We start from the raw sequence: 16,555 nt of genomic DNA, 5'->3' as shown, positions 1-16,555 counted from the left end.
TTTAATTCTTCTTTCAACCTTATCTGTTACTTCAGGCAACAACACCCCAGGGCCATCATCTCTTGTGATGGAAACAGAAAGTATACAACAAAAGGTATGTCATCTGAGAAAGAGCTTATACCCACCGTGTCTGAGCTCATCCCCTGACTCACTCCTAAGCAAGTAGACAGTGGTGCCAACCACGGGGAGAGGATTGTTACCATGACCTCATTCTAATGCTAAACTCTCCACCTAAGAGCGAGCACAAACCTCATTTACTATGTAACATCCAGAGTAGGTATGGAACTGCTTGTTTTCAAAAAGTAAACATTCCAATGTGTATTTACTTATCTTTGAGAGAGAGAGACAGAGCAGGAGCAGGGGAAGGACTGGGAGGGAGACAGAATTGGAAGCAGGCTCCAGGCTCTGAGCTGCCAGCACAGAGCCCAGTGCAGGGCTCGAACTCACAAAACGCAAGATTTCGAGCACACAGACTGCATGATCATGACCTGAGCTGAAGCTGGATGCTCAGCCAACTGAGCCACCCAGGCCCCCCTGTATACAACTGTTTTCCTCAGGCCCAAGTGTAACCTGATCTGCACCTTTACATAAGGTGATGGGCTCTCCCTCTAATTCTCCACCCTGACTATATATGAAACCATTCCCTTCCCGGGGTCTCTGCTTTGGAAGTGATTCCCTGTGATCTCCTTAATTGTTGAAAATCACGTTTCCTTTGTGTGACAACCCCAGCTGGTATATATTCTATCTGTGACTCACCAAGAAGTGAATTCCTGTTTGTTTAGGTATATTGGGAAAACTGGTTCTGACTTAGAGGGGTTTCCTGCTTTCTGCAGGAAGACCTTTTTCAACACAATGATATGCTTTCATCTATTTTCTTACTTTGAGGTAAGAACCAGTGTAAATATTGTGTTTATTCAAGCGAATTTATAAAATGAAGGCATCAACAAAGGCATCCATATTTTTAAATACTATATTCACATCACGTAGTATACCTGGTGTCTATTTCTTAGATGGAAAGTCTGGGTGTGTTACAATGTACGTAGCATATTCTAATATGAATTACAATTTCACAATGGTGCATTGAAGAGCTTTATTTTTTTTAAGTTTATATGCTTATTTTTAGAGAGGGGGAGAGAGAGCAAGTGGGGGAGGGGTAGAGAGGGAGAGAGAGAGAATCCCAAGGAGGCTCCCCACTGACAGTGCAGAGCCTGACTTGGGGCTCCATCTCAGGAACCATGAGCTACTGACCTAAGCTGAAATCAAGAGTCAGATGCTTAACTGACTGAGCCACCCAAGTGCCCCCAGATTCTGCATTGCTGACAAGACATTAGCCTATTGGCCAGGGAATAGATATTTGAATAACAAAGAGCAAGAATTCAAAGGCAGGAACTCATGGAGTACTTGGAACTAAATGGGTTTTATAACAACCACAGGTTCTACTAGAATAGCAAAAAAGGCAACAAGGAGCCTTTCTGAGCATTTCCTACTTAGTAGATAGCATCTACTCATTTTTCATAAATTAATGGAAAATGAATAATAATCATAATTATAAACAATTATCATCTATGAGAGGAAACAGGTTATTCTATTTCTCTGTGGATATTTTGTCAAGCATCCAGTACATGGAAGAGATTCCGTTTTAACCTGGGTTATCTGACCTAGAGTTGATCTAAAACGACACAGTGGTCAATATCCAGACAGGACCCTTAAGCAACGTTAGTAACATGTGTGAAAGCTGAAAAGAATGATGGAAACCAGAAAGTGTCCACACAAAATTGGTCTCCTGTTTTACACTTCATGCACACACCCATACATTTAGAAAGCAGTTATATACATATTAAAAGTGATAGAGTGGAGGGCCACCTGGGTGGCTCAGTTATTTAAGCATCTGACTTCTGATTTTGACTGAGATTGTGATCTCCAGGCTCCTGTGTATGCACCCTACATTGGGCTCTGCGATGATAACAGGGAGCCTGCTTTTAAATTGTCTCTCTCTCTTCCTCTCTCTCTCTGCGCCTTCTCCACTTGTTCTCTCAATCTCCCCGTCTCTCACACAAACTACAGGAAACAAGGGAAGAGCAGAAAATGGTCGTGGAAACTAAGAAACATCCTCAATGACATTACACTCATAAATCTAGTTTTAGATAATGATGCTTAGGTCTTTTATTCACACTGTCAACACAAACACATTGAATGATATACATAAACCAGCTATTATTTCTGAATCTAGTATGATGAGGGATACAAACAGGAAAATGTGCACCTCCACCAGAGAAGCCTGACCTAGAGCCTGCAGAGTTTTAATAAGCATCAAGTAAGTGCTGGTTGCTACATTCTTAAGGGGTCTCCTGACTGCCTATATGTCTCAATAAGTAACCTTGAACTGAATGGTAATCACCAGAGAAATCCTGCAGAAGCAGTTTTACACTCAGAAATTCAAAGGAACGGCCTCCTGAGTTGCTCAGTGGGTTAAGCCTCTGTCTCTTGGTTTTGGTTTCGGTCATGATCTCACAGTTCATGAGTTTGAGCCCCCAGGAGGGCTCCATGCTGCTGAGTATGTGGAGCCTGCTTGCGATTCTTTCTCTCCCAAATTTTCCCCGTTTCCCCCCCCCCCCTCACGTACTCTGTCTCCTTCTCAAAATAAGTAAATAAACTTAAAAAAAAATAAAAGGAACATTTGTGATCTAATACTGCGTGCAGCTCCCCTCCCCCCCAGGACATATAAGCTTCATGAAGCCACCATATGGCTCCCTCTGCCCACAGGTCCAGTGTCTGTGCGACTCCAATAAGCTATCTTGCATCATCCAACATCTCCAGAATTGTTTCTTGACCATTGTGCTTGATGATCCCACCATATACTGTTTCATTGAAAGCTTTTGTTTCAGTCCTCATTTCTGCTCTATTCTGTTTCAGGTTTCGAAGGTGCAAGCATGTAAACTATGGGATTCTTCTTTTCTTGTTCTGAAAATACAAACTAAATAGAAGAATAGATTTGCATCAAGAATGTGGAGTAAACTGTCTACAGGATGGAGGTCCGAGTGATTTAGAACCTCCACTCCCAGAAGTCATTATCTCTACTACACAAAGGTGAGAGTCTTCATTGTCCAGTGGCAACGGGTGGGATGTGGGTTGGGAGCAAGTGGTCACGAAAGGATTCTGGAGCCCTCTTTGGTCAAAAAAGCTGTTTTCATGAAAGCACAGGGAGAGGAATTGTGGGCGCCAAGGGCTGCAGTAGGATTTGAGGAGACACTGATGGTATGCTTTAAGTTGGAGGCATAGAGATAAAAGAAGTTTCTAAAGCATTTTCAGATAGTTAAGAAGACTTACAGGATACTGGCAGTCTGGCTCTCCTCAAGCTGAGCTTCCCTTTTGCCTCTGGCAAAGCATTCACATGAAGGCAATTGTGAATTCCTTGAGCAATGTCATACTCTGCCTATATCTAGTGTTTATCAATGGATGGCAAACTGTAAGAAAATTTAATCCTGTCGACATTTCTTTTACCTCTGTTCCTTTCATCAGAAACTACAGGCAAAGAGAAACTTTGCCAGAAGAAAGATTGTTCCAGTTGAAATGGGATGGTTTCTGCATATCACTCGGTAAATCTACCTTATGAAATAAATTGAAATGAAATTGTAATGAAACAACCTGCAAATGGGGTATCTTTTCAACATTCTAAGCAGCAAGAGTCTTCCTTTTATCTGACAACTTTGGAGTTAATCCGGGCCTCATATCCATCCTGTGTATTTGTGCATTTTCTTCATCCTGGTCTCCAGAGAGGTGATTAAGCATCCAGATCTGACCTAAATGGGAACTGTTTTCCTTGAGTGCTATGCAGGACCAGACTCCACCAGCAACAGGAATCTTGGACTCAACGCCTTCCCCTGTGGATAGTTCACAAAGGGAATATTTTCAATACTTGCAGAACTTTAATTTGGAGTTGGAGAAGGGGGAGAAGGCTCAGCGATACAAGGGAAAAGTGTTCTAAAAACCTAATCTTGAGTATCATCTGAAAAGGTTAAAAATTGGGTGAAAAAATAAAGCAGAAATCTCAGAACTAGAAAAACCAACACTTGCGATTTCAGTTTGCATGGGCCTTCAAGAGAAAAACAGGGCAGGGTCCCTGCCCTCAGATGCACAGCTTACCTGAGAACTGGCCATTTCTTCTTTCACCTGGTCCCCTGGGTTTCTTCTCTGAAGATTTTGCTGGAGATCTCACAGCTGCATCAGCAGAAAATGTCTTCCAAGCCACTAACACAGCCTCTACACCTGTAAACCGATCACCTGCAGGCCAGACTTTGAAATGTAGAAAAGGCCCAACTTCCTACTCCTTTGTGTAAAAAGCTATTCAGAACCTTTTGAGCTCCTAATTGGATGCCAACCTCTGAGTTTTCCTCTTCTCCTTTCCACAGATGCTTCTCCTCCCACAGATGCCACTACACCCCACAAATGCTGCTACACCATAGGCACACTTTGTTACACGGCCTTGATCCTCTCCAACTCCTATAGAGGAGACCCTGGCACCTCTCCTAGAGCCAAAGCCTGCACTCACCCCTCCTAAATTGTTGGGAAACCTTTGTGCTTCATCCTGGATTCTCTTAGAATCACCTGGAGCACTTAATTAAAACAACACCATTGTTTCAACAAACATTGATTGACAGAATCTGGGGGGGGGGGGAGGGAGCGATATGATCATTTTTTGAAATTCCACAAGTGATCCTATTGGGAAGTATTTAGGAAGTTGACCAGACAAAAAGCATGATCATAGCTATGGTTTTTGTCCATATTTAAATCCATGCCTTCTCCACTGATCAGAGTTTCTGGAGATTTACACATCCCCCCTCTTTCTTCTATGCAGTGGGAGACACCCTTCCACAGGGAGCTTTCCCTTATACATGCAAATGCCTCTTTCAAAAGGGTTTCAGACCTTTTCCTTTGTCTGCTCCTTTAAAGTAATCCTTATGCCAAAGAGACACTTTTTGGAATGGTAAAATGCTCCCATTCAGTAGCAAAGTTTACTTCCTAAATCACCGCTAAACAGTTTTCCCAACTGAATGCATTTTTTAACTCCTTCCAGGAATATTTGAGATTTCTAATTCCTCATTATTTTCACTGAAATTTGGTGTTATCCTCTTTTCCTTATTTTGGCCATTCTAGAAAATATTGAGTGGTTTCTCACAGTAAAATATAGAGTGATCTAAGACAGTTGTGCTGCTGCCTGAAACTGAAACCACTTAAAAGCATAAAGTTAAACAATTCAAAATGGTGGCATTAAAACATCAACAAAGCTTCCTATTAAACTTAGTAACCTTTTTTCTCTTGGGGAAACCTCCCATAATTCCTTCTTAACCACCCCCCCCCCTTTTCTTTTAACCAAAGAGTACCAAACTGGAAATATGATGACCAATGTTTGTAGCACAAAAACAACTCTTGTCAAAACAAGATGGATCCTGTTTTTCCCTATAAAAATCCCCAGCCCCTTCCTCTGGGTGGGCTTGCAATGTTGAAGGCCTTAACCTACTTCAGCCTCTTCTGCCTGGGAAAACAATAAAGCTCTTATTCCTCTTTTGCCCAAACTCTGTCTTCACATTATATTTTAGCTCTGAAGAACAGAGGTCAGTTTTCAACAACAGGATGAATGTGTACGAGAAGGAAACATTTTCCTTCATCTGTGCTCTATTCTTTGGCCAGTCTAACGATTAAACTGACATCAGGCAGGTTCAAAAGACAAAAAAAAAAATTTCTTGATGATGGGAACCTCAAAGATTTGAGGCTCAAAGACAGGCAATCGATGCTTATATGCCATTTGGAATGAAGGAGAAGGGGGTGGGGCTTTACAACTCAAGGAGGAACTATATCTACATGCAATGAAAAAGGAAAGAGCAAATGTTTATCAAACATGTTTGCACTGCCACGCAGATAACTCTTTATAAATGGTTCATCGCTGGGGACACCTGAATGGCTCAGTCAGTTAAGTGCCCCTCCTTGGCTTAGGTCATGAACTAGCAGTTGGTTAGTTTGAGCCCCACATCGGGCTCTCTGCTGTCAGCACAGAGCCCACTTCAGATCCTCTGTCTCCCTATCTGCTCCAACCCTGGTCATTCTCTCTCTGTCTCTCTGGAATAAATCAATAAACTATAAAAAAATAAAATAAAAATTAAATGTTCATCTCTGCTATTAACTCCTTCCTAGTAGAGGACCCTCATCTAATTTATTCTTGGTATATGTATCAGTCTCCGGAAAGAAGGACATTTTTCCATTGCCAGCAACTTAGAGGTTGCTAGAGGATATTTTGTTAAGTTAAATAAACCACATACAGAAAAAATATATACTGTATGAAATCACATACACGCAAATCTTAAAAATGGCAAAATTATTAAAGATTAGCAAGTTTGTTGCCAGGGGCTGAGGATGGGGGAAATGTTTAGATGTTGGTCAAGTGGCAAAAAGCACTACTAATGCAGGATGTGAGAGCAGTGAATGTTTACACCTCGGTGAGTGTGCTTAATACTAGTGTATTGTACCCTTGAGATTTGCTAAGAGAGGCTATCAGAAGTGTTCTCAAGACACACGCATACACACACACATATTAACAATGGGAGATGAGGGATATGTTTATTGGATAGATTGTGGTAATGACTTTGTAAGCAGGACCCAAGGGTACAGGAGCACCTGGTTCCAGTGGCCCCAGACAGACCCAGTTCTGCCACTCATGGCTGACCAAATCCAAGGGCAAGACAGAGGACTTTTGCTGCCTCAATTTGACCTCAAACTTGCTTACTGGGTTCCTTCTAGCTTGTCTCCTGGCTCAGGAGGAAGACCCTGAGGACAAAGTATCCCTCAGGGGAACTGGAACTGCCCCGCATGCCTCAAAGACTGCCCTGAGCCAGAAAGACCCCACCCTAGACTGACTCCTAGACAATGGCAGACTTCACTGTCTACCTGCAGGTCCTGACTCCTTTTGCCCCTCTACCCACCTCTCCCCTTTTCCCTTCCATAAACCTGGAAGTGTATCCAGCACTTTGGAGACAGTCCTTGAGACATTATTCAGCCATCTTTGTACTGTCAGCCTCCCTGAAATAACTTCCTCTCATGTTTCACCACCTCTCATCTCTCTGCCTTTGGATTTTGTCAGTGGTAAGTGGCCAAACCCGGTCTGTGTGGGACCCCCGGAGTCGGCAAGAACACCGGCGAGATGAATGGTGATAAAACAAGAAGGAGATTTTCTTCACGGAGGCCAACACTGAGAAGAGAGGTGACCAACATCTCAAACACTGTCCCCACCTGCTGAAAATCCTTCCAGGTTTATATAAAGAAAATGTAGGATGAAAGGTGGTGTACATGCAGGTGGTGAAGGACAGGCCAATTACTGCATTGCTGTGAGGCATGTGGGGTCTTGCTGGCTCAGGGCAGTGCCTGTTGCTGGAGGGGGTAGTTTCCTTTCCCATCTTGGGATGCTTTGCCTGCTGGGGCTTCTTCCTGAGCTAAATGCTGACCTGGAAAGAAGAATGGAATCCGCTAGAAAGTACAGACGAAGGTCAAAAGAGAGACAGTTGAAGGCACTGCTGGGTCTTCTTTCCATTTCACAAAGTCTATGTATATTTACTTTTTAACACTTGACTGACGTCTAGATGTTCAGAAATGGAAAACAGGGTGATGAATGGGTTGGCTCCTGAAACTCCCATGGAGCAAGAATGTCCTATCCCCTTTTGGGGGTGTCAGAATTCCTGTCTCTTTCCAGTTGTTCAGGCTGAACTAAGAAGTTGACATGAGACTGGGTGGCTCAGTTGGTTGAGCATCTCTTGATTTTGTTTGTGAGATCAGGGATTGTGAGATCAAGCCCCACATCAGGCTCTGCTGTGACAGCACAGAGCCTGTTTGGGATTCTCTTTGTCCCTCTCTCTCTGCCCCTCCCTGGTTCTCACTTGCTCTCCCTCTCTCTCTCTCTCAGTCTCCCATTCTCTCTCTCTCAAAATCAATAAACTAACATTTTTAAGAAAATCGAGACTGGCAAAGACTATCCTTGTAACCTGTTTCTTTTCAAAAGAATCAATTGACATCGAAGCTCAATATAGACCAAGTGTACTTCAGCACATCTATCTATTCCAGTGTCTCAGCCTGGAAATGTCTATTCATTATTGACTACCTACAAGCATTCTTTTTGTATGTATCAGCTGACTCATCCGCCTGCATTTTCTTCTGTCCCAGACAGTTCACTATTACACTTATGACTGAAAACATTTAAATATGCTAATGGATTTCCTTGAGCATTTCATCTATCAAGACATCAACATTTCTCCTAGGACACAAGGCACAGTGTTCAACCCTTGGTCTCGAATGCCTGCATTCCCTAAAACCTAGCTTTCACTACACCTTCAACTGTGGTCAGTCACATTAAAGTTCAGAAACAGTTTCCCTTACCCCTATTTCTTGAAGGACCTTTGAACTGTCTTTGTGCAACAGTCTTCAAACTTCATGCGCAGATAAATGTTGCACAACTATAATCTCTCCTATTGAAAGATACACATTCAAAGATAATTCAAAGTATTTCTTCAATATTACAGGACAAACTGTTATATTACTGATGAGATTCTGGCCTGATTGCTGGGGCCATTAACAACATATTTGAACAGCTATTTATATGACAATTATAAAAGGGTTCATTTTATGCCTGTAATTTATTATTTATTACTAGAATAGATATATTTTGGTTAGCTTATTAACTAATGTATTTTGTGTGTGTGTATGTGAGAAAGAGAGCACAAGAAGGGAGGAGGCAGGGAAGGGAAGACAGAATCCCATGCCTTTAGCACACAGCCTGATGTGGGGCTGGAACTCAAACCATGAAAACAGGACCTTAGCCAAGATCAAGACTCTGAGGCTGAACTGACTTGTGCCACCCAAGCATCCCTAGAATAGATTACTTTAGTCACAATTTTACTTACAAGGTCACTGATGTATAATTGACCTTAACACTCTTGGAGGCATGAATATATAAATGGTTGACAGGAAGAACAACAGACTACATTTTTCTCATGTGATGGGAGGTTTTGTAATTTCTCCAGGCTACAGAGAAGAGCGTGAACACGTAGTGATTGTCACTCAGGACAAATGTCCTGACAGTTGGGAAAAATGCCTTGATTAAGCCCCAGTTTTTACTTCCTTCCAGGTGGCCTACTGAAAAACAGAAAAATTGTAATGATGGAACAGGGTATAGAAAGTTGCAAAGATGCTCCCTAGGACAAGGATGTTTGGGGTAGCTGTTATGTCAGGACACTATGTACTTGTGATTACTTCCTATCAATAGGTTGGCTCCTCAACTTGTGCATGCACAAAGCATGAAAACCATAAATGAGTCCTAAACACAAAATATATGAGGTATAAGGATCATCATCCAGTATAGATGGTGTGCAAGCATGCAAAAAAAAAAAAAAAAAAAAAAAAAAAAAGTCTTAAGAAATGTAGAAAGAGTTAAATCATACAAATATCTTACTTTGGCCACCATGGATTGAAACTAAGTTGTTGCTTTTAATGTTTATTTATTTGAGGGAGATTGTGAGCAAGTGTGAATGGGGGAGTAGCAGAGAAAGGAAGAGAGGCTCCATGCTCACTTTGGAGCCCCATGTGGGGCTTGAGCCATGCCCATGAGACCAAGACCTGAGAAAAATCAAGAGTTAGACCCTCCACCAACTGAGGCACCCAAGCACCTCTAATTCCATTTTTAGTTATTTTAAAACCTCATACTGTTCTCCTGAATGGCTGATGCACCACTTTGTTTTCCCACCTACAGTGCAACAGGGTTCCCCTTCTCTTCATCCTCACCAACACCCATGGTTTCTTGTGTTGTTAATTTTACCCATTTTGGCAGGTGGGAAGTGGTATCTCGTCCGTGTTTTGATTTGTGTTGCCATGATGATGAGGGATGTTGATCATCTTTACATGTGTCTGTTAGCATTCTGGCTATCTTCTCTCAAAAACTGTCTATTCATGTCTTTTGCCCATTTCTTATCTGGGTTGCTTGATTTGTGGGTGTTGACTTTGAGAAGCTTGTATAGATTTAGACTTTTCATTCAAGTCTCAATTACTGTGTCATCCCCCTCTTTTCAAATAATTGGGTAAGGTTTGTCCTGTTTTAGTAAAGCATATGCACTTTCAACTGTAAGAGAGAAGTTTGGAATCAAACTTCAGAAATGAACAAACAGTCCCAGAGAGTTTCAGAATTGGTACTTAGTTTCAGGTTTTTGATTTCCAGGATGTCTTGAAATCTAGTCCTTGTTCTCACAGCAGGTGACTTAAATATCTAAGCTGGTTTTGAGCAAACTGCAATTTTTCTTTGGGCACCTGATGTCTCTTTAAAGCCACAAGTTTTCACAGGTGTATGCTGGTGTCATGCAAAGAACCTTGAGAAGGGGAGCAGAGAATGAAATTATGTCATACTATAACAAAGGAGAGCCTGCAGAAAACTGTCATGTAGTATAACATTTAAGTTTGTCACATATAGAATGGACCCTCTGTGGAAACCTGAGGCGTTACTCAATAGGTGTATTGCCATTCCTCCCAACTGAAGGTAAAAAGTACTGACTATCCTTATCAACTGGACTATTTTGAAAAGGACTGCATGGGTGTTTCAGGGAACAATCAGTTTTCAGTGGGAATCGACATCACTAGTGGATGATTGTTGGGAACAAAAGATAAAGACAGATAGCAATGTTATTTTTTGCTCAGGGGTCCTAATCAAACTTCCATCCTCAGCCTTTGGGTTTTCTCTCAGGTACAATAGGGGTCATACAGGGACTAGTATCCCCTTCCCTTGCCAGGACTCTCCTTCCCAGGAACCTCCTATCCCCTGGAACCTCCACCCCATGCTCTCCAGCCCCTGCCCCCCATGGCTGCCATGGGCCGAAGTCCAGGCCTTCGATGCAGCTGTGGCCCAAGATGGCTTGAGCATGACCATTGATCTAGGGCCTAAGCTTTGTATTCCTCTATTATGTGCTTGCTGCCCTGTTGGGTTTCCTTATTTATGGGGCAATGATTAACTCAGGGCAGAGATTTTGACGGATCTATTTGAAGCTTGATGAGTGATGCACTGTCGAGTGTGCCAGTATCAGTTGAACATTTTCCTCACAAGAAGGTTGGTAGCTCATCGAATAGGACTGATCATTTGATCAGTACCACTAACCTCAGCTAAAGTGCCATGAGAGACAGAGCATAGAAAACACGTTGAAATGTCATTTATTTCCCCTTGTTTCCAAATGTGGTTACTACTGTCAAAATCTAGATATTTTCCCCTTTGCGGGAAAAAGAATTTCTGCATGACATTTTTCAAAGAAATCTCAGTCCAGTAAATGAATTGGGGCAGATAAACTAAGGAGAAATGGGTGTGTAATGCTCAAAAGGCCTAGACACAAAGGAATAAATTCATAGACAGGGACCCATTGTTATTTATGGGAGACCCATATTTTTCAAACTGCTTTAGCTCTCTGAGGCAGGGGCTGCTGGTAGCACTGGGTTTGAGCACTAAAAGTGTAGGTCAGCTGTAAGGACAGAAACAGTTTTATTCCCAGTGCAGAGAGTAGTTTCTCCAAGCCAGTTGACAGGGAGGACTAGGAAGATGCCTGTGGTTCCTTGGAGCCCTGTCATTGGGAATTAGGGAGACATGGAAAAGGTCGGCTAAAGAGCTGAAGGTGTGTTTGGCTCTTAAATTTGTAAGTCTCTTTTTTTCCAATGTCCAGAAACTCTGATCACTGGAGAAGAAATGTGTTTAAACCTGGATAATAACCAAAGCCTCCTTACTTCCCTAAATGGTCCCCAAAGGGATCCTGTGTGGAGTTTCAAAACCGACCCTTGCTGTTGCCCCCCTCCTCAGATTCTGTCAATTGGTGTGGATTGAAACAACAGTGTTTGCTTAATTAAGTGCTCCAGGTGATTCTCCCTGAGGCCAGAGTCAGTTGGCAAGGCTTCCCATTAATTTATGAGATTTGAGTGCAGGCTTTTGCTCAAGGAGAGGTAACAGGGTCTCCTCTACGTGAGTGTGGGAGGATTAGGTCTGCGCAGCACACCGTTCCTATGCTGTAGCAGAATTTGCAGGTGCCTTTGGGATGGAAGCCACTGAAACTATAGAAGAAAAACTCAGAATTGGGCTCCAAGTACATAGTCTTCATTTCTGAAAAGCTCCTGACACAAAAAACTAGGACGTTTTGTCCTTCTGCATTCCAAAACCCGCCTGCCAGTGAGTACTTTTCTTTTGAAGATGTTCTGTTGGTGCATTAAGGGCATTTTCTCCTGATGCATGTGTGATTTGTCCACAAATACCTTCTGAGAAAGAAATCTAGAGGACAAGGGGAAGAAGAGGAAATGGCCAGCTCTCAGGTAAGTCTGGTGTTCCAGGTCGGAGGCCGTGTCATCTTTTCCCCCTAAAATTCCATGCATGTAGAAATCACAAATGTTGGTTTCTCTGTGTTTGGTGTTTCTGCCTTATGTTTTCACTAAAGTTTTACAAGCTTCTCAGGAATGATACTCAAGGTTAGGTCCTTAGAACTCTTCTCCCCTATAAACAGGAATCTTCTCTACATTCTCAAACAAGGCTTTCACTAGGACATCAACACTTGTCACTTTGAGGTAAAGTCCTGCAAGTATTGCACACATTCCCTTTAGGACAGATCCAAAAGGGAAGTTGTTGAGTCCAAGATTCCAGTTGCTGATGGGGTCTGGTGGTGGGATTTCAGTCAAGGAGAACTGTTCCCCTTTAGTTCCCCCATTTAGTACCTCTCTGTAGAGCAGGATGAAGAAAATGAAAAATACAAGGCCCCCAGTATCTTAGGAATCCTCTTAAGCATATGGGAATCCTTCTGGAGACCTCCTTTTTGCCTTTTCCTCCCCTGGCTGCAGTGTCACTCTTCACAACCCCACTGTGGATCTTGGTGCCCACAGGTCCTCTCTTTGTGTTATAATAAAAGAAACTTTTTGGACCAAATAATAAATGCAAAAAAAAACAGAGAATGGATATGAGGCCTGAATAACTTGGAAAGGTAAAAAAGCAGGGGGAGAGCAGTCTTGCTTTGTAAAATGTGAAAAAGATACTCTTTAAAATATACTAGACATGACAGGACATGGAAACAGCCATCTAAAAGTGGTGTTTCTCCCATTCAGATGGGGCTCCCAAATATGGGCCGATGATCCTGTGGAAGCCAACGGCATGAGTGGTGAAAAGAATTCATCTGTGGCAGAATAAGATGTTAGATTGATGAAAACACCCCAAAGGAGTGGTGGCCAGGACAGCAGATGAGAGGCTCCTGCTGTGAGCAGTGACTAGGGGCTGATTTTGAAGGGGGAAGATGAGTATGTATGGTAACTTAATGGAATTTTCCCTCCTGTGGTAATTCTGCCTGGTTGTAAGTACCCACTTGTTAGTTAGGGCCTCTACATATTTTGAGGCAGGTCACCTGCTGGGCCTGCCTCTCTTCAGCCAGGTGGGCCCTGTGGACTCCTCTACTACCTGGTGCTCAAGCCTGTTTGTCTCAAAGCAGCCTCTACTGAAAGTGTATGTGATTGAAGTTTGTATAAATCCACTGTATTCTCTAATAATTAGACTGACTATCAGATTCACTGTTTGGGGGCCAACAGAACACACCAGGGATCATGTGTCCTTTGGTGTGTCTTAGGCACTGATAGCAATTTGTTTCCTTACACTTCGTGTTCACTTCTTTAACTGGCCTGGTTCTCTCTGCCAGATCTCTCCCTTGTAACGTTCATCCTTCCCCCCCACCCCAACCCCGATCTTTGCTAAGGATCTTAGATTTACTGAGCGATGTGCAGAAGCCATCACATTTCAGCTGGAAACTTCTTTCTTCTGAGTTTCTCTTTGCTTGTAGTTTCTGGTGGGGAGAACTGAGGCAAAAGAAGTGTAGCTTCAATTAAATTTCCTTACACTTTGGAGCCCATTGATAAAGGAATGTCATACTCTGCCTGTCTCAAGTATTTAATAAAAATTAAACATTAAGGTATGAAAGCAGCTATGATTTACGTGAGGAAGGGCATATCCTGTCATTGTGTTGCAAAGTGTAAGGAAATTTAATTGAAGCTACACAACTCTTGACTTTGTGTCCCTCATCATTGCCCCCCTTGAACAACGTAGACCCTTACATCTTTAAGGTTGTTAAAGTGGAAGGTCTCTGCTTCTGTAACTTCTTCCTGATGAATTGGTTCCTATCTATGAGTGAAGATTAGTCAGTTGGGAATTTAGTAGGAGTTAGGAAGGTTAAGGCAGCTGTCTTTAGAGTTGATAAAATGTGGGAGTTTCCTTGAGGAGAATGAATCATCTGTCCCCTTGAAGTTATGTCACTGAAAGAGTCTCATCACCAGGTGGAGAGAAAAAGAAAACAGCAAAATATGATAAAGTACAAAAAGAAAAAAAATGCCAAAGTAAATTTTTATTTTCCTCCACAGTCTTGTCACAGAAATACCCTTTTATTTACTGCCTTATATTTTCAGAAAATGAAAACAAGAATAAAAAAATTGACATATTTGTGTGTCTTGATCCTCAAATATAATAGAGTCATAGTGCAGCAGCTGGGGTTGTCACACACAGGAAGCTTGATTTCAGCCAATAAGGAGATCAGAGGGAATAACCTCCAAAGGAGAGACTCACAGAGTAAGGGGGTTGGGGCGATGATTTGCTTTTATTTATTTATTTATTTATTTATTTATTTATTTATTTTTTAATTTTTTTTTAATTTTTTTTTTGAGACAGAGAGAGACAGAGCATGAGCAGGGGAGGGGCAGGGAGAGAGGGACACACAGAATCCGAAGCGGGCTCCAGGCTCTGAGCTGTCAACACAGAGCCTGACGCGGGGCTCCAACCCACGGCCCAAGAGATCATGACCTGAGCCAAATTCGGACGCTCAACCGACTGAGCCACCCAGGCGCCCCTGATTTCCTTTTATTTAAGATTCGGGTGGACAATTAGGAAGTAGAGCCTTGTCATTTTACCTGAACTGGGCATAAGGTGGCACACGTACCTTAAGAGGACACTTCCATACATACGTTGTGTGTTACGCAAGGTTTGTTTTCCCCCTTGGGTGGAGATTTTGCTATTACAAGGAGGTCAAGGGAACTGTCCTCCCTGAGTTCACTCCATCATCCATCTGCATAGGGGTTAAGCTCAACGTGGCCTGCCCAAGCTCTTCCTTGGGGCGGTCATTCCATTTTGTTGAATGTTTTCTGTTTCCATGACAGGAGACTGTGTCCACAGGGTGTTTTGCCAGAAGTGGAAGAAAGAGGTTAAGTAAAATGAGGGAGTACGGTCATTGGGTACAAGCAGGTAAGCGGTGAACGTCAGTTCTTATAGTCTAGCTGATGACATTCATTTCCCTTTCATCTTGGGTACCATTGTGAACACTGCCAATGGCCACTGGATGACTGTTGTATTTATTTCAGGGACTCCTGACCTTCAGGGATGTGGCCATAGAATTCTCTCAGGAGGAATGGGGATGCTTGAACCACAGTCAGCGGGAGCTGCACAGGGATGTGATGTTAGAGACCTATGGACACCTCCTCTTCTTGGGTGAGGATATCTCCTTCTAGATTTCCCAAACCCTGCTCGGGTTTTGTTCGTTCCTTTGAAGACTGTCTCTTGGAAGCTTCCTCTTTGTATGACTGGGATTCAGATCCCTGCAGCAAGGGAAGGAAATGGGGATTTGTAGATGTAGAGAAATATCTTCATGATGTTTCCTTTTCAGCTTCAGCCTCCCTTTTTTAAGATGCCATCACCATTTCTGTAGATTGATGGCAATTCTAAACATTGAGTGGCAAAAGACGGTATGGCCCACATCTTAAACTCCAACTTTTACTGCTTATTGTATTGGTAGTATTTGGAAGGCTGGTCATGATGTGAATATTTGAAACTCCTCCTGCATGTTCTAAAGGGGCTCTTTCTTGCACAAGAGTGTTTGAGAAATCATTTTTTAGAATTCTTCAATGTCCTCTCTTGTCTGCTGAGTACAATACTGAGTTGAAAGGTAGAATCTCCAGCAGTATTGCTATTCCTTTCTTCTGATAAACAGGTCTCATTGTGTCAAAACCAGACCTGGTCATCGTTTTGGAGCAAGAGGAGGAGCTGTGGGGTGTGAAGAGAAAGGAGACAGTAGCCTCACACTCAGGTAGGTGGGAGTGAAGCACATGACACAGGTGAGGTCCAAATGTGAAGGAGGAAGATAGATCTTAAAATGTTGTTCAGGTAGCTCTCCTTGAATGGAGTTTCATTTGTGAAGCCTAGTTTGATGTCTTTCCCTCTCACAGAGGGACATCTGTTCTCTAACACATCATGCTCCTTGATTCTCCAAGGATTCTCCTTCAGCTCCAGTGAAGGTCTACCACATCCCCGGTGAGGACCTCCATAATCTGAGAGCTTCTCCATTGCTGTGAGAGCCCTAGAAGATCTCTCTGTATTTCTGAGGAACTCTATGCTAAGCCATTTCTGAATTCTGTTTTGCTTCTTGTGACAAGTGTGTCAAGGTAGTAGTGGGCATATTGGGTTTTGATGCAGAAATGTGGGGAACAT

The 16,555-nt window shown here is 42.6% G+C and overlaps 2 protein-coding genes across 2 annotated transcripts in view; both read left to right on the top strand.

Annotated features, from left to right (window-relative positions):
- LOC122208819 (zinc finger protein 679-like) overlaps nucleotides 1–2,982 on the top strand; it is a 123,860-nt gene extending 120,878 nt beyond the window's left edge. Inside the window, exons 4-5 of the mRNA XM_042920277.1 lie at nucleotides 36–94; nucleotides 2,914–2,982. Of these exons, the coding sequence (XP_042776211.1) occupies nucleotides 36–94; nucleotides 2,914–2,982 (128 nt within the window). The remainder of the gene's footprint in view (nucleotides 1–35; nucleotides 95–2,913) is intronic.
- A 9,369-nt stretch (nucleotides 2,983–12,351) lies between these two features.
- On the top strand, nucleotides 12,352–16,168 carry LOC122208816 (putative protein ZNF720). The gene is made up of 3 exons (XM_042920272.1): nucleotides 12,352–12,366; nucleotides 15,433–15,559; nucleotides 16,059–16,168. Exons 1-3 carry the CDS (start codon nucleotides 12,352–12,354, stop codon nucleotides 16,166–16,168), a joined length of 252 nt encoding a protein of 83 aa, XP_042776206.1.
- The last annotated feature ends 387 nt before the right edge of the window (nucleotides 16,169–16,555 follow it).

This window comes from Panthera leo, chromosome E2 (genome assembly GCF_018350215.1).
Source record: "Panthera leo isolate Ple1 chromosome E2, P.leo_Ple1_pat1.1, whole genome shotgun sequence".
NCBI classification, from domain to species: Eukaryota; Metazoa; Chordata; class Mammalia; order Carnivora; family Felidae; genus Panthera; species Panthera leo.
Note: the sequence above shows the minus strand (reverse complement) of the source record. Positions and strands in the feature narration are given on the sequence as shown.

What these genes read in the sequence shown, in the direction of transcription:
- LOC122208816 (XM_042920272.1), top strand. An exon ending in TGGACACCTCCTCTTCTTGG is followed by an intron (nt 15,560 to 16,058) that starts GTGAGGATATCT and finishes TCTGATAAACAG; the next exon opens with GTCTCATTGTGTCAAAACCA.